The sequence below is a fragment of the Zingiber officinale genome, chromosome 2A, assembly GCF_018446385.1.
Source record: "Zingiber officinale cultivar Zhangliang chromosome 2A, Zo_v1.1, whole genome shotgun sequence".
NCBI lineage: Eukaryota > Viridiplantae > Streptophyta > Magnoliopsida > Zingiberales > Zingiberaceae > Zingiber > Zingiber officinale.
The window spans coordinates 18578999-18603631 of NC_055988.1; the positions used below are offsets into that span (position 1 = coordinate 18578999).

The window sequence follows — 24633 nt, forward strand, 5'->3', positions numbered from 1 at the left end:
ACCACAAAGCCCGAGGAGATGGTACAAGAATTCATGAGATATTTCCAGTCTCATTTTGGGGTGCAGGTGGACCGTGCTCTAGTCCAAGCAGACTGTATCCAATTTGGGAGGGTACTTTTAGCAGATTAGCAAGTACAACTTACGAGAATTCCTATTAAAGAAGAAAATAAGGAGCTCTTTTTGACATTGGAGACTTTAAGACACTTGGGCCAAACAGATACGATTCCAAATTCTATAAGCAAACCTGGAATATAGTCAAGCAGATTCCATCACAATCGTATTGGAATTCTTCTCAAATGGTCAGTTACTCAAATCATGGAACCATACATGATTTCTCTAGTACCCAAAACAACACATGCAAGCAAAGTACAAGACTATAGACCCATCTCCTATTACACAGTATTTTATAAGGTCATATCCAAGCTCCTTGCTAATAGATTAGTTGATGTTATGGAGCATTTTCTATACCCTGCTCAGATAACTTTTGTCAAATGACACATCATTTCAGATAATATCCACTTGGTAGAAGTAGATCTATAGAAGGTCTTTGACTTAATACACTGTGATTTTCTTCAGGAGCACTACAGTTTCTTGTCATATTCATCACATGGATCAGATAATGCATCACCACCACCTCCTTCTCTATAATGATAAATAACATTATGCATGATTTCTTCAGAGGTGGTAGAGGACTTAGGTATGGAAATTCTCTCTTCCGTACCTATTTGGCCTATGCATGGAAGATCTCTCTTGATTCTTGCAAAACGGTTTTCACTTCAAACCTAAATGTGAGAATTTTAGGATAATACATTTGGTGTATGCATATGACGTTTACTCTTGTCATGTGGAGATGTGTCTTTAGTTGACTACCTATCACAATTTACTCAAATGATTGACTTTATAGCCAACCTAGATAAATCCAATATTTAAATGGCAAGGATAGATATTCTCACTCGAGAATAGCTGCTTACTATCACGAGGTTCCAAGTAGGGGATATGCCTTTCAAATATCTAGAGATCCCTATAGCCTCTTAGAAGTTGAAGATCTTAGACTATAAACACTGATGAACTCTCACCCACTGGATCAATTCATGGCCAAAGAACACCCTATCTTTTGGGAAGACCTAGTTCATATTATCAATCCTTCAGGGTGCAGAATGCTATTAGATGTCTATATTGCTCCTACCCTGTGGAGTTATAGAGCGTATATACAGTATATGTATATCCTTCATGTGGACTACCAAAAGCCCTCCTATAGCATGGATAAAATTATGTTGGTCTAAGAAAGAACGTGGTCTTGGCTTGAAGGACTTAACAGACTGGAACATAGCTCTTTTTGGCTAAAGTTCTCTGATGTACACAAGACAAGTAAGACATACTATACATACGATGGGTACACAAACCATTCATACTTACAACATGGGGCGTATGAGAGTGACAAGTCAGAGGACTCCCTACTCATCAAGAAGGTATTGCACATTAGAGATAGTATCTTGCCCACTGTAGATAACCTAGAAGCTACAAGGCATACCCTAGCTATATGGTTCAGTCAAAGGAAAGGGGGTGTCTAGAGAGCTTATGATCATTTTAGAGGCATTATGTCCAAGAAGCCATGAGTGAAGACGGTTTTGTAGAAGTATCTTCAACCAAGCTATGCATTTACTTTATGGATGTTAGCACATGATATACTTCCTACACGAGCTAGATGGGAATACCTTGAGGATAGACGATACACTTTCTACCGACAAAAGGAGGAGATACTAGATCATGTGTTTTTCAGATGTGGTTCTATCAGCCAACTTTGGGGGAGAGTTAAAGCATGACTACAGATGCATCCTGAGATGACTACATATCGGTGTATGCTATGGATTTTTAAACTCCAATACTGGAGAACCTTTGCCCTGATTAGGGCACGTCATATTGTCATGTTAGCTTTAGTGCATCATATTTGAAGGGCAAAGAACCATGGCATGCTTGAGGGGATGCGATTTGAGACAGAGTTGATCTTCAAAAAGATCCAGATTTATGTCTACATGACCCTTGATGTCTACTCGGATTAGGTACTTAAGCAAGGATGATGTATTTGAGGGGTCTAAAGTTTTTTAGTTATTTCCCTATTACACATATACATTCATAGATCCCCCTAGGAGCATGCATTGTACTACACATATATATTAGTTAGGATTGTGAGGGCATGCATTTTGGTTGTCCTATGTATGAGATTGTATATTTGGTAGTATAATGATAGAAAGCATTCATTTTGTGTTGATAGAAAGCATGTATATAGATAGACCTTGACAGAACCATTGACAATTTTGGGAGCTTTCATTCTGCATATAGATCGAGTTTTGTAGTGTCTCAGTGATCTACTGGGTCTCGGTAACTATTCGGCTGAATCGTTTGGATTAGCATGAGTAGTTGGCCTAGGTTGTAATAGTAGTCGAGTCCTCATAAGGTATTTTGGTACATCAATTATATAGAGGTTTGTCAGACATACATTTTCCTTCTATAGATTATATAGAACTAGGGGACTACTTTGAATTGACACATCATCAATCTTAAGTAAATGCCCTTGTAAAAAAAATCATCATTTTGTGCTTAGTACCTGATTCGGAGGCATTAGCAGCATGGGATGCCACATGGAGGGATTCATGCAGAGGCAAGTGGATATTGTTGGAGCAATCCCAATGGTCCGCGGAACCATGTGTTTTGGTGTTTGGGCAAAGGGTTTAAGTTAGGTTTACCCTTGTTATTTGATATGTGTACTTGAGTTGTGCAGGACTACAGGTGACACATGTGACTCAGGTTGATGGCTTCGGGTCCGGTGAAGGATGGAGCATCCGAGGGACCGTGGACAAGGCAGCAAGGACAATGGCCGAGGGAAGCGACTTCGAGGCATACGCGAAGGATGGCATTGGAGACAAGCCGCGGGCTTGGATGCATCCGAGGGACGAGAGCCAAAGGAAGTGGGCTTGAAGACAAAAGGTCAAGGCTGTAAAGAAGAGTCAAATGAGTCGTGAGGGTACGAGTGCATGAGAGATTGCACTCGGAGTAAAATTCTAGTTTTAGGGTTTTACTGTAGCGCATTGTAGCAGTTACTGTAGCGCACTGTAGCAGTCGACTGGTGATGGATCAGTCGACTGATGCACTGTAGCAGAGCCGTTGAGAGAGTCGTTGGGCTGGCACCAGTCGACTGGTAACAGGCAAATCATGTTCTGATTTGTTCCAAGCTCTATAAGAAGGAGGTTGGTATGGCCGGCCAAGGCGACGAAATTAGACTTGATTAAGGTCTAATTAGTAGTCTACAAGTGCTCAAGAGTTTTCCTTGTGTCCAAGAGGTCTTGGTGAGTTTGTGGTGAGGTTTCTCCACCCACAAGGAGTTTGAGCTAGCCGGAGGTCTTCTGGGGAGTAATCCACCGACGGATAGGGATCGTCCACCTTACGAACACGCCGTGGAGTAGGAGCTTTATCTCCGAACCATGTAAATGATCGTGTAGCTTGGTTTGCATTCTTTCTTGTCTTGTATTTTGTTTAGCTTGTTTATTTTTGTATTATTCCGCTGCGCAAGCTAACAACGTAGGAAGCGAACGATTTGGGTGAGCCGCTATTCACCCCCCTCTAGCGAACATCAAGGTCCCAACAATTGATATCAGAGCGAGGGCGCTCTTCTACGGACTAACCGCCAAGAGAGCAAGAAGCTAGAGGAAGAAGAAGATGGAGTCCGAAGGACCGCTCGGATGGGATATCCGAATTCCACCTCCGTACGACAAAGAAGGCTTCAATTATTGGAGGAAGCGGTTGGAGACATGGTTCCAAATGGATTGGAACCAATGGGTTGTCTTGAGTGACCCATTTGAAGCTCCTACGGACAAGAAGGGTAAACGCCTCCGACCTCGGCTTTGGACCGAAGAGCAACGGGAACAAGAGGAGGCCGATAAGAAGGTAACAAAAATCTTGTTAAATATATTACCTTCTAACATCCTTTTGAGTGTAGGTGAATACACAAGTGCATGTGATCTTTGGAAAAAGATCATTGTCCATCATGAGAACCCTACACAAATCCAAGAAGAGGAGAAGCCCAAGGAGAAGGGCTCATTGGTCCAAGAAGAGAAGGACCAATCGAATGTTGACATAAGTTCAACATTCGAGGAGGAGAAGGAAGATGAGGAGGTATCATCCACATCTTCAAGGGAGGAAGAAGTGGAATCATCCACATCTTCAAGTGAAGAGGAAGAAGAGAAATTCGAGGAAGAGGAGATCTTGGAAGCTCAACCCTCCACCTCAACTACCAAGAAGAGCACAAAGGACCGCATCAAATGTTTTGAGTGTGGTAAGATGGGGCACTACAAGAGTAGGTGCCCTTCACTCAAGAAGGTAAAGGAGGTAAACCCTAAACTCACTAAAGTTAATTTAGAAACTAATGTGAGTTGTAGGAAGAAGAAGAAGGAGAAGAAGCACATTAGGTGCTTTACATGTGGTGAGTGGGGTCACTACCACACAAAGTGCCCAAGGAAAGGAGAGCTCATGAAATTGGCGTACTTGAAGAAGTGGGAGAAGAAGGGAGCTTCCAATGTAAAAACCAAGGTATCATTTAATGAATTCATTCCGTTGACACATGATAAAAAGCATGCTAGAAACAACTCTTATCATCTTAATGTTATTTATCATGAGAATAGGAGGCATGATAACCTTAAGGATAAATATATTCCTCCTCATGCTAGATTTGCCACACCTAAGGTTAGGAAGGTAAATAACAACTTAGGCAATAACACCAAGGATTTTAGATATATGCCTAAAAATAGAAATGCTCAAGGATTCAATGAAAAACCAAAATCTAAGGATTTATGGGGTGAAAATCAAGTCTTGAGGACAAGACTTGATAATTTAGAAAGGACCTTAACAAGAATGGAAAATATTCTTAGGGGTCAAAATGAGTATAACCTAGGAAAAGCTAGACAAGAGCCATCCAATGGTTATAGAGGTTTGGGATACAAACCTAAAGCCAAGAAGGATGTGACTTCCTTTCATAGGGTTCCATATAGTTATGGGACCAACCCTAGGTTTAGAGGTCAAGTTAAAGATACTAGGGAAGGAATCCTTAAGAGTATTTTTTGCAAGACCAATGTGACTAAGACTTCTAAGAAGTCCAACAAAGTCACAAAGAAGGTCACAAGGGAGGTCATCCCTAAAGTTGATCTAATAAAGGTGACTAAGGCTCCAAAAAGGCCTAATAAAGTCACAAATAAGGTTACAAAGGGAGTTAACCCTAGAAGTAACCTAGTGGAAGTGACCAAGGCTTCTAAGAAGCCAAGAAAGGTCTTTAGGAAGGTATCTAGGGAAGTCATCCCTAGTGAGTACCTAGAGCATCCAAGGAGCACCAATAGGTTGTGGGTTCCTAGGAGCATATTCTCGACACCCTAGATGGGTTTAGAGAGTGTCAACTCCAATTGGAAAGGTAGTTAACCCAACCTTGGGAAAGTTGACACTTGAGAGCATTTTCAAGGTGATTGTTAACCTTTGAAAATGAAAAGGATGATAAGTGTTACTCTTTGAAAGAGTAAAATGTGTCAAAATTTGAGGAGTTAAATCTAATTTAAATTGACACACTAGAGAGAAGCAAAAGTAATGCCAAATTTGGAATTCGACATTTTCTTATGGAATTAAGGGAAATGTAAACCTTAATCCAAATTGTCACTCTTGGAAAAGAGTAACATGTGGCAAATCTTAAGGAATTATGTTTGAATTAAATTGACGCAATGTGGAAAAACATAAGAAATACCAAATTGAGATTTTGGTATCTTCTTAGAGTAATTAAAGAAAAATCTAGGTCATAATGTAAGATGTTCACTCTTTGGAAGAGTGAAATGTGTCAAACTTTGAGGTTTTGAACTTAATTTAAATTGACACATTTAGAAAAGGATAAGAAATGCCAAGTTGGGGTTTTGATATTTTCTTAAAAGGTAAAAGGCAAATCTAAGTTTTAATTTGATTTCATTTACTCTTGGAAAGAGTAAAATGTGTCATACTTTGAGAAATTTGTTTAAGTTAAAATGGCACAAATTTAGAAAGGAAAAATAAATGTCAAAATTAGGTTTTGGCATTTTCATGGAAAATCATGGGCAATTTAGGGTTAAATTTTGAGTTAGCTAGGGTTAAGAGTACTTAGATAGGTAATCTAGGTAAATTTTATTTATGCTAACTTGCCATGTTTTGTTTGCCTATCATATGTCATGACATCATATTTATATTTAGCATTCATATTTTATTATGAAAAATACAAAAATACCATGTCATGTCATACATACATCATGTAGCTATAGCTTGCTTTTCATTTTGAAAATTGCTTATTTTGATGTATGCCATGTAACATCATGCATTACTTTAATTCCTTTGTTATTTAAGGACAAATGACATCTATTATAAATGGTAAATATCCCAACAAGAGAGATTATATCAAGTGGCATCCTAGATGGATGATCATGATTTTTACAATGCCTAGATAGAGATGCATGATCCCTTAGTTTAGGGCAAGACCAAATATACATCTCACAAAGAACTATAAGGTGACTTGTATGTGTTTTAATACACGTTAGATACAAGTAAGATGTTAAGATGGTGAACTAAACTCAAGATGTTGATCTAGTGCATCTTGTTGAGTTTTAGGTTCATCAAAACACATAGTTATGTGTCTTCCAATCATTGGGAAAGCTAATGTACAAGTCATGTGCATTGAGCCCAAAGAACGTGGTTGGATATTGGTTTTAAAAATGATTTCAAAATACTTTTGAAAAACCTTGGTGAAGACTATCTTTTGATAGTAATCATCATTGGAAAGTTAGATACAAACTAGGAGAAAACATTGAAATTTTCAAGAGTTTTCAAATTTGTGTCAATCTTTGAAAAATAGGAAGTATTTTCATAGAAAATTATTTTTCCTTGATAAAGTATACTCTAAATAATGTCTACATGAGTTTTCATGATGAAAACAAGTATGGATTGGTTAAGAAAAACCAAAGTGAAGTTTCGGTCGAGGTTTAGTTTCATTATTAAATTTTGAACCTCAAAACTTCGAGTTTTGGTTTTCCTAATTATTTAGAAATCCCAAGTCATTGTTGGTGCAATGATGGAAGTTTGACCATATTTTTAGGGGGAGTTAGGCTTTGGAAACATAAAAATCTTTTCCAAGACCAAAAGGAGGTCAAGTGTTAAGGTAGCACATGACATTGGTATGAGAGGTGTTACCAAGGACAAGAGAGAGTCATCCAAGGCTAATAAAAAGGAATATGCTAGGGTAGCATATAATTATAGCAAGGATGAGGTGTCCAAGATTAAGGACAAGAAGAAATTAATCAAAGACAAGGTGTCTAAGGTTAAGAATGTGAGTTTAGTAGGCCAAGTGTCATCCGAGGTGCATCGAAGTGACCTAGCCATAGTGGATGAGTCACCAAGAGAGGTGACTAAGGTTAAGATTCCTAAGGATAGGAAGAGCTTTTAGGACCCATGATAGATGGATTATCAAATGTGCCAAGTGATTAAGAGACAAACTTAAGTCTCTAACCTAGTGGGTTGGCATAATAGGGATGTGTTTCATGCATGAAAATATGACATTGGGGGTCATATTGCATAAAAATTATCTTTTGATGTATAGATGTCATATAAACCCATGCTATGGAAGTATTGTGATTTAGTATGGGCAGATACATCAAGAGGAAGCCAAAACTAGGACTTTAGGTCAATATTCAATTGAACTTTTTAGCTAGTTTTGAATTTTGTGTCAATCTTGGGATCTGTGATAAATATATTTTTATATATATTTTTCTCAAGTAGACAAGGGTACAATAGACCTCTCCACAAAATTTGGAGATTTTTGGAGGTCTAAGGAATTTCTGGTGTATTTCTGAAGTTGGCCTGAAAAGGCTGATTTTTACAGAAATAGGGTGTCAGTCGACTAGTGCAGATACCAGTCGACTGGTAACAATATTTTTGAGCACAGAATGTTTCTGTAAGCTCATTTTTATGAGAGCAGTCGACTGGTGCCAAGACCAGTCGACTGGTAACAGTAGATTTCGACTACAGAATGTTTCTGTAAGGTTCTGTCGAAGGGGGCAGTCGACTGGCACTTAGGGCAGTCGACTGATACCAGCCTACACGTGTTTTTCAACGTTGTTCTTGACCGTGTCAACTCGTTTAAATGTATGAGATCCATGGGAGATAAATACATGAGTTTAGTGTCAATTTGGATGACATGTTTTCAACAATTGGGATATTGTTGGAGCTCTTTTTGATGTATGGCAAAGGGGGAGAATTTTAGGTTTAAGTGGAAAACCTGTACACCTTTGCAAGAAATCCTAGCTCGAGGGGGAGCATAGGTGAAGGGAGAGCGATTGTTTAGGCAAATGGGGAGAAGTTTACCATTGTGGGAAATCCTAGCTCAGGGGAGAGCTTAGGTGAAGGGGGAGCCTAGGGATTTAGGTTCCATTATTTATGCATGAGTTGATTTGCATATTTATTTGCATATGTATTACATTTATGTTTCCCTAACTTAAACAGGTTGCCAAACATCAAAAAGGGGGAGATTGTTTAAGCAATCTAGGTGCCCTAGGTTTTGATGGTTGGACAAAGGTTTAAGTTAGGTTTTTTGTTGTATTTGATATGCATTGTGAGTGTGCAGGATACAGGTACAACAAGGAAAGTACAAGTGTGATCTTGACAAAGGAGGAAAGTCCAAGAATGAGTCTTGGCGGTGTAAGTCCAAGCATGTAGTCTTGACATCGTAAGTCCATTCGGCATTATAAGTCCAAGTGTGTAGCCTTGGCATCGTAAGTCCATTCGGCGGAGTAAGTCCAAGTGTATAGCCTTGACATCGTAAGTCCATTGTATTAGCATGTTTATTTGCTATTTGTTTTTCCTAACTTAAACGTATTGCCAAACACCAAAAAGGGGGAGATTGTTGGAGCAATCCCAATGGTCCGCGGGACCATGTGTTTTGGTGTTTGGGCAAAGGGTTTAAGTTAGGTTTACCCTTGTTATTTGATATGTGTACTTGAGTTGTACAGGACTGCAGGTGACACATGTGACTCAGGTTGATGGCTTCGGGTCCGGTGAAGGATGGAGCATCCGAGGGACCGTGGACAAGGCAGCAAGGACAATGGCCGAGGGAAGCGACTTCGAGGCATACGTGAAGGATGACATTGGAGACAAGCCGCGGGCTTGGATGCATCCGAGGGACGAGAGCCAAAGGAAGTGGGCTTGAAGGCAAAAGGTCAACGCTGCAAAGAAGAGTCAAATGAGTCGTGAGGGTACGAGTGCATGAGAGATTGCACTCGGAGTAAAATTCTAGTTTTAGGGTTTTACTATAGCGGCACTGTAGCAGTTAATGCAGCGCACTGTAGCAGTTACTGTAGCGCACTGTAGCAGTCGACTGGTGATGGATCAGTCGACTGATGCACTGTAGTAGAGCCGTTGGGCTGGCACCAGTCGACTGGTGCAAGGACCAGTCGACTGGTAATGGGCAAATCAGGTTCTGATTTGTTCCAAGCTCTATAAGAAGGAGGTTGATATGGCCGGCCAAGGCGACGAAATTAGACTTGGTTAAGGTCTAATTAGTAGTCTACAAGTGCTCAAGAGTTTTCCTTATGTCCAAGAGGTCTTGGTGAGTTTGTGGTGAGGTTTCTCCACCCACAAAGAGTTTGAGCTAGCCGGAGGTCTTCCAGGGAGTAATCCACCGACGGATAGGGATCGTCCACCTTACAGACACGCCGTGGAGTAGGAGCTTTATCTCCGAACCATGTAAATGATCGTGTAGCTTGGTTTGCATTCTTTCTTGTCTTGTATTTTGTTTAGCTTGTTTATTTTTGTATTATTCCGCTGCGCAAGCTAACAACGTAGGAAGCGAACGATTTGGGTGAGCCGCTATTCACCCCCCTCTAGCGAACATCAAGGTCCCAACAATGAGGCACCCTACTACACTTTGCAAAGGTGGATTATAAAATGTGGTCGACGAGCTATACCTCCTCTTCAAACACATTCAGACTCAGACACTTTAGATACATAGAGACCACTCCAGAGATAGCGGAGATGTACACTGAGGCTGGAATAGATATACTGATGGACATCTAGAATAGAGAACTGTCTTGGATGGAGCACTCTTCTAGGAGAATCTCGTCGGCATGGATGGAGTTTCATTAGACATCTATTATGTGAGAGTGTATACTGTGGGCAGTGAGGCCTGAGAACACATGAGAGGGACTGCATTTTGTGGTGTGGGAGGTGAAGGCGCTGGAATTCCGTTCTGTTTAAATTTTTCTGTACAAAAAATTATACAAATACAGAACTTTTCCTAGCAACCCGCATGTTTGATCAGACATGTGTTTGATCAATCAAGCAAGTTCTTGATGGATCAAAGCACACCTTGATCGAAGTACAAGATCACTGGTCTCTTGTGTTGGTATTCAAAATCGATACAAAGAAAACTGAACTAATTATGCAGCGGAATGAAAGAACTAGTTGTATCTTTTCTTTGTAGCTAAAAACCTCTTGATCTTCTGCCGTATTCCTCTTCTCTTCTTGGACGTCGTGTGATCGACGATATACCAAGACAACACCACCCTCATTCTCTTCTCGATTTCCAAACCGCCGGCTACAAAAGGAGACTCTAAGATGGGGCACCTTCTAATCTTCTTCCTCTTCTTCAAGCCGCTGACCACCAATGTATTGCTAGGATGGGGTGCCGGCCCTAGCTAGGAGGAGGGGGGTTAACCCTAGGCAAAGAGGAGGGGGCCACCCCTAAGTGGAGAAGGTGGTGCTGGCCACCAAGGAGGGAGGAGATGAGGGGCGCCGACCCTAGGCAAGGGGAAAGGGCCGCCGACCACAAGGAAGAAAAGATGTGAGGGAAAATTAGAAAGCCACCACATATTCTTTTTTATAGGCTTGTAGTCGGTTACAAAGAAAGAAAAATAATACAATTCTGTTTAGAAAAAATCTCTCTTTCTATAACCGAATTCCGTTTAGAAAAAATCTCTCTTTCTATAACGAAGTTAAACCAAGCTAAGTTAAACAAAAATAAGTTAAGTTAAACCAAACCAAGTTAAGTTAAACTAAATCATGTTAAACTAAATCTAGTTAAACCAAACCAAGTTATGAATGGGTGTATGCGAGACCTTATATAGAGGCTACAACAGGGACCTAAAGGAGGAATTGGTTTAGGCCTCCTGATGGGTCTGGGCTTCCTGTGTTCGGCCTGAACACCCAACCCAAGTCTATCAATAATAACTCATACCACTAAAGAGTTATTATTGAACTACCGTACCAATCACATATTACAATATGTGCTTCTTATTATTATGAGTGCGTTAAACTCCCTGTGTTTAAGATATCGTATGTCCGTTAATTAATTAATTTACTGACAACCCAATTAATTAACATCTGATTCTAAGAGTAGTACCACTCAACTTTATTATCATGTCGGAGTAAGTCTACCTGTAGGGTTTACATGATAATCCTTATGAGTTCCTCAAGGGGACATCATCAGTCTAAATAATTAGGACATAGATTCCTTCTATAATCAACAACACACCATATAAATAATACTATCTCCCAACTCATCGGGCCTATTAATTTAACGAATAAATCTCATTCATTGATAAGTTAAAGAAATAAATACTAAGTATACGTGCTTGTTATATATCGGGATTAAGAGGGCACACATCTATAATAACAGCGGTTATGTTTTTTTATGTAGTCAGTATAAATTGAACAACCTCAAATGATCCTGCTCAATACACACATAGTGTACTAGTGTAATTTTATAGTCAAGACAGCCTAATATCAAATTACACTACAATCGCTCCAATGGTTTGTCCCAATCCATCTTGGTTGCGAGCTACTATTTATAATTTATAAGGAACCGATAACATGATCTTCTATGTGACACCACACACCATGTTATTTACAATATAAATTAAATAGACAATACATTGACATATATAGAAATATAAAATGCAGACATTTGACTAAGGTGATTCTCATTTCAAAATATTTCAAAACAGATGTTCATACAAAAGCTAGGCTTATAGTATACATCCCTACAGGAGGTATGTATGAGAGTGAGAGAGAGAGAGAGAGAGAGAATGCTGATGATGAGAATGCATAGGTGAATAGATCCACTTTGGAATAATGTAACTAGTTCGCAATAAACGACTCACAGTAAAGATACTCTAAATTCATTTATAGTTGGGGTTTCACCAAAAAACTTAAGACAGTGAATAGATCCACCAGAAAAAGTCTATCTAGTCTGTAATAAATGACTCATAGAAAAGACACATCAAATCCGTTGATAGATGATCACTTGCTAAAAGTGACTAGGGGATGATGGGTCAGGTACAGTTAGAGATGTCATATGCTGATAGAGGCTAAGGATCGTGGATCCATGGTGCAAGCATACCCATACATATCTTTAGCTTGCCAGAGGATACCAGAGGACCCAAATCCCTGGAGGATGAAGGATAGACATAGAAGATGCTTGGTTACATGTGGCATTGAGGCACCTTCAGGAGGTGGCTGTTTTGTTATTGACGACAGATACCGATCGATGCTTGATCCCTCGTGGCCATATAAAGGATGGATAATTGACCGTAGTATTTCTGATATGGGATACACAGAGAGTGAGAGTGATGGTACACATGTGAGCACTTGTACATCATACCTTAGACACCTTTTTAGATATGACACTTCATAAGATATGACATAAGCAAGGATCTTGGGATTTTTTTATACAGTTTTGTTTTTTTCTTTGATAATATAAATTTACCTTTTCATAAAAAAACATCGACCTCATTTCCTCATCTTTAGATTAGGCTCACACCCTACGTTGGTCCATTGAAAACGCGTAGGGTGTAAATGTGTAGCATAACCACCTCAATGATGAGATTGTTTCTCTCAAGAGATGTGAACAACAACTATGAATATTTCAAAACATGTGACATAGGGTAAATGGAGAAGTAGTTATGCAGTTGTCAGATCTAGTCTTCTGGTTGCCCTAATTCGGACACGTGACATTTAGTGAATGGAGAGGCAACTAATAGTTGTAGGGTCTGATCCCTTCACTAATTCATACGAGGATGATGAAGGATAATGCAGTTTCTAATCTGGAGATACTCTTCTGATAGCAATATAAACCCTAGAGAAGTTAAGTGCAAAAATGGGCTGGACTCTCTCTCATACTCTCTTTGGCTACATCATACTCTTGCACTTTCTTCTTTTTCCTCCCCTAGCTTCATACCTCAAGAAAACTCTAACTTGAGCATCGAAGTAGCCTGCTAGAATCCCTCCCCGGTGACATTCTAACCCTTTGTTGTGTAAGTACCTTGGGGTAGTTTTAATGTAATCAACTAAGTTAGGTTAGGTCATGTTTATGTTTGATGCCTTGCATTTAAGTGTCCAGGAACTTAGAAGCACAATAAGTTGAGCGGAAGATGCAGCGGATGAGAAGGATGGCACGAGAAAGGAGCCAACGGGCTCAGTGCATCCGAAGGACGAAAAGCTACAGAAGAGTACACTGGTAGACGAGAAGGACAGGCGCGATATTTCAGAGGGACGAGAAGCCGGAGTGAAAATTTACTAGAGGAGAAGGCCGAAAGATAGGTTTGGGTGAGCCCAATTTCATATGGCCAAAATTACCCACACGAAGTTGCTGGAGTTTGCCAGCAACTACTGGAGGAAGGCGCCTTCGATCCCTTATGGAAGGCGCCTTCGTGCATGTTGAAGGCGCCTTCAATGACTGTTAGCCGAAGATAATGCTTATCTTCGGCGATAAAACTTGTCTCAGTGAAGGCACCTTAGACCATCTTGGAGACGCATTCAAACCACAGATAAGATTTTCCAAGAGCTATAAAAAATCCCTTAGATCTAGGAATTAAACAACAACTGAACTATAAATCTTGTACTCATTTTTCTAGTCTTTTATAAGCTTAAAAGTGTGTAAGAGGTTACTCCATCTTTAACAAAGGAGTTTTCTAGTGGAACTTTCTTCAACGTATTGGCTAACCAGATCAAATCAAAGTTTTACTAAAATCGAATCAACCGAATCAAATTAAAAATCGGTTATTTTGGTTAATACCGAATCAACTGAATTTGTTTAAAAACAATAAAAAGAATTTATATAAAATAATGCCAAATTAACCAAATGCTCACCTCTAGGCTCAGACTCAGTCACCGACTTCGTCTATCCTCAAGATCATTCAACATTGACCTCATTTCCTCATACTCGAATCAGACCCACACCCTGCGTTGGTCCACTAAAATGTGTAGGGTGCATGTGGATAAGGAAGAAGCATAACCACCTCAATAATGAGACCTTTTCTCTTGGGAGATGCGGACAATAACTACAAATATTCCAAAACACGTGGCACCATGTGAATGGATAACTAGTTATGTGATTGTCAGATCTGGTCTCCTGGTTGTCCTACTTCAAACACATAGCATTTGGTGAATGGTGAGGCAACTAACGGTTGTTAGATCTGGCCCCCTTACACATGAAGATGATGAAGGAGAATGCAATGTCTGACGTGGAGATACTCTTCCGATAGTTATATAAACCCTAGAGAAGGTAAGTGCAAAAAGGGTTGGACTTATTGGGAGATTGTTGGTGTAATCATTAACCAGGTCAAGGTTGACCAGTTTGACTAAGCTCTGTTGGTGCAGGAAGCATCCAACGATTGAATCTATGTTTTGATTATGTCAAAGGGTTCAAGTTAAGTTGTGTTGTTATCTAATGTGCTTGAATGAGTTTGCAAGAAAGTCTTAACTACGGTTAGGCAGGTGAAAAATCCTAAGAGGTGGTAACCTTAGGTCCTAGGGGGTGGTAACCCTAGGTGGAGAAAAAACCCTAGAGGGTGGTAACCCTAGGTCCTAGGGGATGGTAACCCTAGGTGGAGGAGAAATCCTAAGGGGGTAATCTTTGGTCCTAGGGGGTGGTAACCCTAGATGGAGAAAAATCCTAGGGGGCGGTAACCCTAGGTCCTAGGGGGTGGTAACCCTAGATGGAGAAAAATCCTAGGGGGCGGTAACCCTAGGTCCTAGGGGGTGATAACCCTAGGTGGAGAAAAACCTTAGGGGGCGGTAACCCTAGGTCCTAGGGGGTGGTAACCCTAGGCAGAAAGTCCAGTCGGTTTGGAAGACCGGACTGGCATTAGGTAATTTCTTCTGAGGGGAGTAGGTGAGGACGCATTCCCCGGAAGAGGGATCAGTAGGTGTCGTTTCGACCTAGGATTTCTGGTCAGAAATTCGAAGTCAAAACTGGACGGTCCAGAGACTGTTAATACTTTATTTATATATGTGTTGACATTGTCTTGCAAGGCATGCTGTTGTTTTGGGACTAACATGTCTTGCAGATACAAAAGGAACAAGCTAAGCCTCAGATGAACAGTGTCCAAGGCGCCTGCATTCTTTTAAAAAGCTTTTACTGTTATCGAAGACCGGACTGACATCAGGTAATCTCTCCTGAGAGGAGTAGGTGAGGACGCGTTCCCCGGAAGAGGGAACAGTTGGCGTCGGTTCGACCTAGGGTTTTCGGTCGAAAATTCGAAGTTAAAACCGGACAGTCCAGAGATTGTTAATATTTTATTTATATATGTGCTGACATTGTCTTGCAGGGCATGCTGTTGTTTTGGGACTAACATGTTTTGCAGGTACAAAAGGAATAAGCTAAGCCTTGGATGAACAGTGTCCGAGGCGCCTCCATGGAGCTTGTAAGCGCCTCGGGTGCAAAGCAGAAGTTGGTTGCGAAGAGGAGCTGGAGGCGCCATGGACCAGGGATTGGAGGCGCCTAAGAAGCTTGGAGGCGCCTTGGACTGGCCATGGAGGCGCCTCAAGCAAGATAAGCGACGAAAAATTCAGCACTCATCCACGTGGCTGACTCGGCAGGGTTGAGGCGCCTTGATTGGGGTTTGAGGCACCTCAAGCAGGCTATTTAAGGAAGGGTTCGAGCGGTAGTTGGGAATAACCTTCCAAGCAAACCTTACGCAACCAGCTGCTAACGAGAAATTTCGACAAAGCCACAACTTGACGCCGATGACCCGGAGCCCCGATTCTACTATTTCTTGTTTGTCGTCGATAAATTTTACTACTATTGATTGTACTTCATTTGTAAATATTTTAACGATATTATAGTTGTTGCCCAACGTAAATGCTCAACGAGCGTGGGCCTTGGAGTAGGAGTCGCCACAGGCTCCGAACCAAGTAAATAACTTGTGTTCGCGTTGTTTTTGTTTATTCCGCTGCTTGTTACTCGTTGTTTTACGAATCCGAAACGTGTGAAAGCTGTTAGAGTGTATACTAAAAGCCTAGCTTTTGGTATAAATATTTATCTAGAAATAAGAATCACATTGGTCAAATGTCTACATTTATGATAAATGTAGTTGCTCAATTAATTTATATTGTAGATAACATGGTGTGTGGTGTCACATACAGAAGATCATGTTATCGGTTCCTTATAAATTATAAACAATAGCTCACGACCAAGATGGAAAGGAACAAACCATTGGAAGGTCGTAGTGTAATTAGGTATTAGTTTATCTTAACTATATAATTACACTAGTACACTTAGAGTGTATTGAGTAGGACCAGTTGAGGTCGTTCCTTTTATACTGACTTTATAAAGGAACAAAGACCTCAGTTATTATGGAAGTGTGAGCTCTTAATCCTAATATAATAACAAGCACATATATTTGATATTTATTTCTTTAATTTATCAATGGGTGAGATTTAGTTCGATAAATCAATAAGCCCGATAAGTTGGGAAATGATATCACTTATAGTGTGTGTTGTTGATTATAGAAGGAAACTGTGTCCTAGTGATCTAGGTTGAAAATGTCCCCAAAAGGAGCTCATAAGGATTGTCATGTTAAACCCTGCAGGTGGACTTAGTCCGACATGACGATGAAGTTGAGTGGTACTACTCTTGGAGCTAGATATTAATTAAGTGAGTTGTCAGTAACTTACTTAATTAGTGGACATTTGTTATCTTAAACACAGGGAGACTAACACACTCATAATAAGAAGGAGCCCAAAAATGTAATTTGGGATTGGTGCGGTAGTTCAATAATAGTTCTTTAGTGGAATGAATTATTATTGATAAAATTAAGTTGTGTGTTCGGGGCGAACACGGGATGCTTAATTTTATCAGGAGACCAAAACCAATTCCTCCTCTCGGTCCCTATCGTAGCCTCTAGTATATAGAGATTTATACCCACCGTATACCCACCTTCTTACCCATCCAATGGGGTCGGCCAAGCTAGCTTGGAACCCAAGCTAGGGTCGGCCAAGACTAAGTGGATGAGCCATGTAGGTGGCCGGCCAAAGCTTGGGTCCCAAGCTTAGGTGGCCGGCCACTAGAATATTAAAAAGGATTTTTATTAAAATTATTTCTTATGTGGATATCATGATTTTAAAAGAGAGTTTAAAAATTAAAAATTTCCTTTTATAACTTTCTACAAAAGATTAAGAGAAGAGATTAATCTCTTTCCTTATTTGTAGTTTAAAAGGATGGTTTTAATTTTTGGTAAAAACTTTCCTTATTTGTAAATTATCTACATGTTTAAAAGAGAGTTTAAAATTTGAAATCTTTCCTTATTTGTTGTTTAAAGGAGGATTTTAAATTTTAAGAAAACTTTCCTTTTTAACCATGTTCATGATTTAAAAGAGAGTTTAAAATTAAATATTCTCTTTTATAAGTTTCTACAAAAGATTAAGAAAAGATTTGATATCTTTCCTTATTTGTAGATTAAAAGAGATTTTAATTTTTAGAGATAACTTTCTTTTTATCCACATGTTAAAAGAAAGATTTTAATTTATTAAATTTCCTTTTTATAAACCAATCATGAAGGGATAAAATTATTGGAGAAATTTTATAAATTTCCGAAAGCAAATAAGGAAATTTTAATTGGTGTTTAAAATTTTATTTGCTTGGAAGTTTATTGTTGTGGCCGCCCATTAAAATTTGAAAAGGAAAAATTGTTTTAATTAAATAAATTTTCCTTTTCATTGACAAAAGAATTAAGGAAGTTTTTATTAAAATTTCCTTATTTGTCAAGACCAAGGATTATAAAAGAGGGGGTAGAGGAGACTTCAAGGCTAACGATTCTATTCTATTTTTCTTCCTCTTTTCTTCCTTGGGTGTGGCCGGCCCTTTGTTTTCTCTCCTCTCCTTTGTGTGGTCGAAACCTTCTCATGGTGGAGATAGCTTTGGTGGCTGGATCTAAGAATGAGAAGAAAGAGAGAAAAGAAGCCTCTTTTCTAGCATCCCTTAGAGTATGGTGGTGGTGGCCGAACCTCTTCATCCTAGAAGAAGTTTTGATGGCCGAAATTTGCAAGGAAGAAGAAGGTGCTTGGTGGTTCTCATCTCGGAAGATCGTTGCCCACACAACGTCCGAGGTTAGAAGAGGAATACAGTAGAAGATCAAGAGGTCTTTCTAAAAGGTATAACTAGTAATTTTTCTTTCCGCATCATACTAGTTATTTTTGGAAATAATACCAAATACAAGAGGCTTATGTTCTAGTATTTCGAATATGTTTTTCGAAGTTGTGTTCTTTTGTTTTATTCTTCCTTGTGATTTGATTGTTCTTTTCGGTTAACCTAAAGTTATTTTAGGAAATTAAATATTAGATTTCCATAAAAGGTTTTGTCTAGTCGGTGGTGGTTGCTCCCATATCCAAGAAGGTCATGTGCCTCGCCACGTCAGTACTGGGAACAAATTATGGAAATTAATATTTAATGGAATTAATAACTTAAGGTGATTTGGGTTGAACGTGTTAAGTTTCGCAGGAGACCCAAGTCAAAACCTAAAAGAACGAATAGATTAAGTTTTGGATCAAACGTGTTAAGTTCCGCAGGCGATCCAAAATTTAATTTAAAAGAACACATGGTAACTAGGAAAAGGTTCAGACCTTTGTACAAAATTTTTGTACAGTGGAACCTCTAGGTTTTCCGAGTAGCAACCAACAAAAGCCACGAGCGCTATTCCCCCCCCCCCCCCCCCCTCTAGCGCATCTTGATCCAATATGCTCGAGTAGATTCGAGCTTGATTTTGACATTTGGATAATATGTTGTGGATAATATGTTGCGGAAAATATGTTGTGGACAACATGTTTGGACAATATATTATTGGACAATATGTGAGAAAGGTCAAGTAGGTCAAGGAGGACCGATACTTGACTAGTAAAGTCCTAACTGGATGTTAGGCAAGACAAGTCCTAATTGGAGGTTAGGCAAGTAAGTCCTAACCCGAGGGTTAGACAACAGAAAAATCCAAGTGGGGCAGGGAGGACTACATGTTAGCAAGGAAAGTCTAAGTAGGTCAAGGAGGATCACACGTTGGCAAGGAAAGTTCTAACTACGGTTAGGCAAAAGAAAGTCCAATTGGGTTAAAGAGGACCGCACGTTGGCAAAGGAAAGTCTAAGTGAGTCAAGGAAGATCACACGTTGGTAAAGGAAATTCTTTACTGTGGTTAGAAAAGTAAAGTTCAAGTGGATCAAGGAGGATCACATATTGACAAAGGAAAGCCCTAACTGCGGTTAGGCAAAGGGAAATCCAAGTGGATCAAGGGGGACCGCACGTTGGGCAAGCTAAAGTCCTAACTACAGTTAAGCAAGAGGAAAATCTAAATAGGTCAAAGAGGGCCGCACTTGGTGATTAGAAGTCTAACGGGGGTTGACAAAATCCAAATGGGTCAAAAGGTTGACTGAATACTTGGTGAAGAAGTTCCAATAGGTTGCGGTTGACCAGAGATTGTGAAAGGGAACCTTAGATTTGGGTTAAGCAAGTTACGTTGGGTAATTGATCAGGTGATCAATTGAGACCTGTGCCAATCGAGCAGAGCGCATCTCTTCGCAAAGTGCATAGTGAATTGATAAAGTGATCGATTCACCCTAAACCCAATCAATCAAGTGATCGATTGGAAGTTGGTTTTCACGAAGCACAGTGTATTGCATTATACTGAATCGATTGGGAAGAATTCCAATCGATTGAGGATATTGCGAGAGGCTTAATCGATTAAGCTTGGTCGCGAACGAACAGAGAGCTTCTGAATTGATTAGGTGATCGATTGAAGCTGCTTGATCGATTGAGTAATTGATAGGGAGAAGCTTACGAGTGAAGAGAGGGTTTCATAATCGATTGGGTGATTGATTAAGTAGGTCTATAATTGATTGGTTAATTGATTAAGTGACTAAGAAAAGAGCCGTTGTGAGGTTTGGACGGCTGGATGTGCTCGGATTAGGGTAAGACCAATCGATTGAGAGTCCTAATCTATAGAATATAAAGGCGATGCCGAAAATTCAAACACAACAACTTCTTCTCCAATTCTTTCCGCCAATTTTTGAAGGTTCTTGGAACAAATGCATTTCCAAACATCAAGAAGCGATCCACAACAACAAGAGATCAAAAGCAGAGGTTCCTCATTGTAGTATTCATTTATTTGTTCTTATTTTATCTTTTGTTATATTTCTCGTGAATTTTTGTGTTGGAGTTTGTACAAAACTTCTCTGTCTCCTAAAAGGAGGATTTCATAGTGTATTGTGAATGAGGAGAGTGAACCCTTGGATTAGTCATCTCAAAAAGATGGATATCAAGTAAAATCAAGGATGTTAAAATTTACTTTGATGTTAGAGTTTACTTTTAATTTTTCACTGTAACAAATGATTGACAAAACAATTGAAACTAATCACCCTCTAACTAGTCGACGTGTCCTAACGGGACTCTCTCTCACACTCTCTTCGACTATATCATACTCCCACTTTCTTCTTCCTCCATTAGATTTATATCTCAAGTTAAAGTACTTTAACTTGAACGTTGAAATAGTCTATCAAAATTCCTCCTTAATGATATTGTAACCTTCTATTGAACCACTCTTCAGGCCCTCTCATCTTCTACACCTATAATCTCCGGAGAGCATCCACGTCAAACCCATTCACTGACTGATAGCTCGACTATCTACGTCATTTAGCCGGAGCGTAGACCCGGACTACTGCTACAAATTTTTTGGTTTTGATGCCCAACAACATCACATCTAGACCTTTGATCATCACGCACAAAATTTGATGTTTCATCTTTCTAATATATGAACAAGCACAACAAATACAAATACGAAAGAAAACACTGCCCCAACTCCTTTAGGTTGCAGGAACGACAACCTCATTCATTCATCTCCTGATACCATGGACGCCGAGAGTCGACATGCTTTAACATGGATATCAATCAAACGCCTTGCCAATTTTCAGCAACGGTGATCGAGACCCAAACATCTGTTCGAGGAGCATCACAATGGTCATCGCCACTGAGGCATCAAATCCTGGCTGCACGACCAGGTGGAAGACGTCGAGCCCGAAAGAAACGCCCTTGGCCGGCTCCTTCCTCTTGATCTCCGCCATTGGCCTTCGCTCACCGTCGAGGACGGCGCAGCGGCGCTGCGAGTAGGACCCTTCGATCTTGTAGGCGCGGCGCGACTTGGCGCCGGAGGCACAGGGAGTGACCCGAGCCAGTGCTCCGGAATGGAGAGGGTTAACGTCCCTCTTCACCACGAACCGAGGATCGGCATCGTCCTCTCCTTCGTAGATCATCCACTGCTCTCCTAGGCTTAACTTCTGCACAGGAGGAGTCCCAAGCACCAGAGCAATTGATGTTAGGGATCTGATTTCAGAAAAAAAAAAATCGTCGGGAATCAACGAGGAATTGGGGGAGAAAACCTAGCCCTTTTTGAGGGAATAACGCATACCTTTCTTCGGATCGTTAGCAGCGGCTTGCCGGCGCCGTCCATCAGCACCACCTCCTTCTTGCTCCCGGAAGCGTAGTTATCGACTCTGAACGCCAAGTTCCCCTTGGCATCAAACACCGCGAACCCATTCCCGTTGAAGAGGAGCGACCGCCGCCACACGGTCAGCAGCACAGAGGCTGCCGCCCCGGCCTCCCCCGGCGCCGGTTCCGCGATCTCGATGCAGGATACCGCACCAGGCTCACCCAGATCGACGCCTTTAGGGTGCACCCTCGCCATCGCCGCCGGCACTGCTCGAGAAGACGAGGCAAAGTTAGCTGGTTCTGAATCGGGAAGAGGGCACCTCGTTTCGTCATTTATACCCCCAAACGGTCCCAGACGATCCGAATTGCGTCACCCCCGCAACATCCTCTAACTTACCCATTTTCGTACCCGCGTCGCCGCTCAGATTGGGCCCACAAAGATTCACTTCGAGCCCAATCACAAGCATCTGCCGGAAGTGTGTACCGAGTAGTTCACCGATTGGATTTTACTCGATGAAGAAAGCGACTTCGATAATAACGAAGATATTTAAAACGAATAAACATCATTTTCTAAAATACATAAACCGAATTTTTAAAATTTATTATTATTATTTAAAAAATAAAAAATAGGGTGGACGGCGGTATGCTACTAGCCGAAGTGTAGAGGAATTGGTGGCTCAGCATTAGCCGCGTGGCGGAAGGATAACGGCGGTTGGTAGGTGCGATTTAAATCAAGGATCCTATTGGCGAACAGAGCGGATTAAGATGTATTTGTTGGTTGATTATTATGTTTACACTATAATAACTGGAATTATTGGCTTAATTAGGTGCAGAAGAGGAAGAGTCAAGTCAAGCATTAGTACGAGCAAAAATAATTACATAAAAATAATTTTAAAATTTTTAAAAATAGTTTTATATTCATATAGTCCAATTATTTCTTGGTCTTGTGATGGGACTTGTTTTCGCTGCGTTCTTGTTTGTTTCATAAAGACAACAAAGACAAAAAAATTAATGCTGTGATTTTCCGATAAGAAAGAGGAAGATGAATTCAGTTTTCTGGAAAGTTCCGGAGAAGCTAGCAGGTCATCCTTATCAAGAATTAGAGCCCTTTATTCTGTAATTTTTAATGAGATGGCAATGGATAAAGTTAGGAGGTTAAATATGTTAAGTAGAGTTAAATTGTATGATGTTTAAGTTTGATTGATAATTTAATTCATTTAAATTAAGTTGAATTTAAAATGAATTAAGTTGTTAAAATGATTGTTTAAGTTTAATTTGATTATTTTTTATGAGTTTGAATTTAATTGGTTTAAGTTTAATTTGAGTTTAATTTATTTAAATATTATCGAGCTCTTAATTAAAGTTTATTTGATTATTTGAAATTTTTATATTTTAAGTTTATATAATTTGATCCTATCCGAACCAGGAGTCAATGAACGCTAGGGACGTGGCGCTCCCTGCTGGACCCTCGAGCGCTCCGGCGAACCTGTAACAAAATCGAGCCGGGAGGGGTGTCCCGGCGACGGCCCTCCGACGCTCAAGTCAGGCGAGGAAATAGCAAAGAAGTGGCTTTTAAGTAGAAGACTCGTGTACCTCCGGTGAAGAAATGAAGACCTTATATAGACCTCTCGAAGAAGCCTGGGCGCGCCAATCAAAGCAACCATCTACTTTTGACCATGCCCAGGTATGGGTCTGTCAGAAGGGCCATGCCCAGATATGGATTTGTCAGGAAGACGTTCATGAGGCCATACTGCTACTGTATCAACCTTTCTATGATGTGACGGCAAGATCCTCCATCGTGCGATCTTGTATACGGCCTAATCATCAGACATGCTTCTGCTGATATCCCATATCCCGAGCCGAGCGCATAGGCCGCTCGGTCACCTTTGTACCCTCGCCCTTATCTTGGCCGAACGGATAACCCGCTCGGCCCTTTGGTCCCAGCCGAGTGGACTCCTGCTCGGCCCTTCGATCCTCCTGCCTTGGCGTCGGAAACCCAAGCCCATGGATGAGTTATCTCTAGCTCCGCTCGGACCATTACCCGCTTGGCCAGCCCTCCATCCGTCCTTAGGCTGGGACCCTTCAGAAGGTGGGCCCCCCATTCTTACCGTCGGATCATAATTGATTATTAAATTTGATAATACAAATTTATTTATTCATTATAAAATTTTATTTGTTTATTTAATATGTTGATAAGAGTTTATTGATAACATGATTCACAAATATTATTCATCAATATTGTTTATAAATGTTGTTCATGAATATTGTTCATTAACATTTAATACGAACATTAACGAGCTAAATATATATATATATTTAAACTTATTTATTTAATTTAACAAGTTATTCAAATTTATTTAATTAATTAATTTTATATGTATTGAATGAACATAAACTAATTTTTTACGGAGCTGAATATTAAATTTATTTATAAAAATTTAGTTCCTTTATCATCCTAAATAAAGTGTGTCAGGTATAAGATTGTAATAACAGCAACTTTCTTAGGGCAGTAATCTTTTTTTTTTTCACCCTAGTTCTCATTTCAATATTTGTAATCAAATTCTCTATTTTTTTAAAAAAAAATAAAATTACAATAATATTTATTTTTCTCTTGAATGTAAATAAATTATGCAAGGTGACAAGTGAAATTTATCGGTACTGTTGTTTATGCTTTTATCTTTTATCTTTTCCCTTTTTTTCCTTTTACTTTTGAACATAAACACAACTTTATTGAATCATGAGATTGCTAGATGACATTCAAATAATGGTATGAGGTAGTTTGGCATATGATTAGAAGAAATCATATGCACTGAGAAACACATTTATAAATGTTATGATGCATGAT

The 24633-nt window shown here is 39.9% G+C and overlaps 1 protein-coding gene across 1 annotated transcript; it reads right to left on the reverse strand.

Moving 5' to 3' along the window:
- Positions 1-21078: 21078 nt before the first annotated feature.
- On the reverse strand, positions 21079-22089 carry LOC122044437 (protein LURP-one-related 8-like). Its single transcript, XM_042604917.1, has 2 exons — positions 21769-22089; positions 21079-21637 (listed from the first exon to the last, which is right to left on the reverse strand). The coding sequence occupies exons 1-2, from the start codon at positions 22042-22044 to the stop codon at positions 21248-21250; spliced, it is 666 nt and encodes a 221-aa protein (XP_042460851.1). The 5' UTR covers positions 22045-22089; the 3' UTR covers positions 21079-21247.
- Between the last annotated feature and the right edge of the window lie 2544 nt (positions 22090-24633).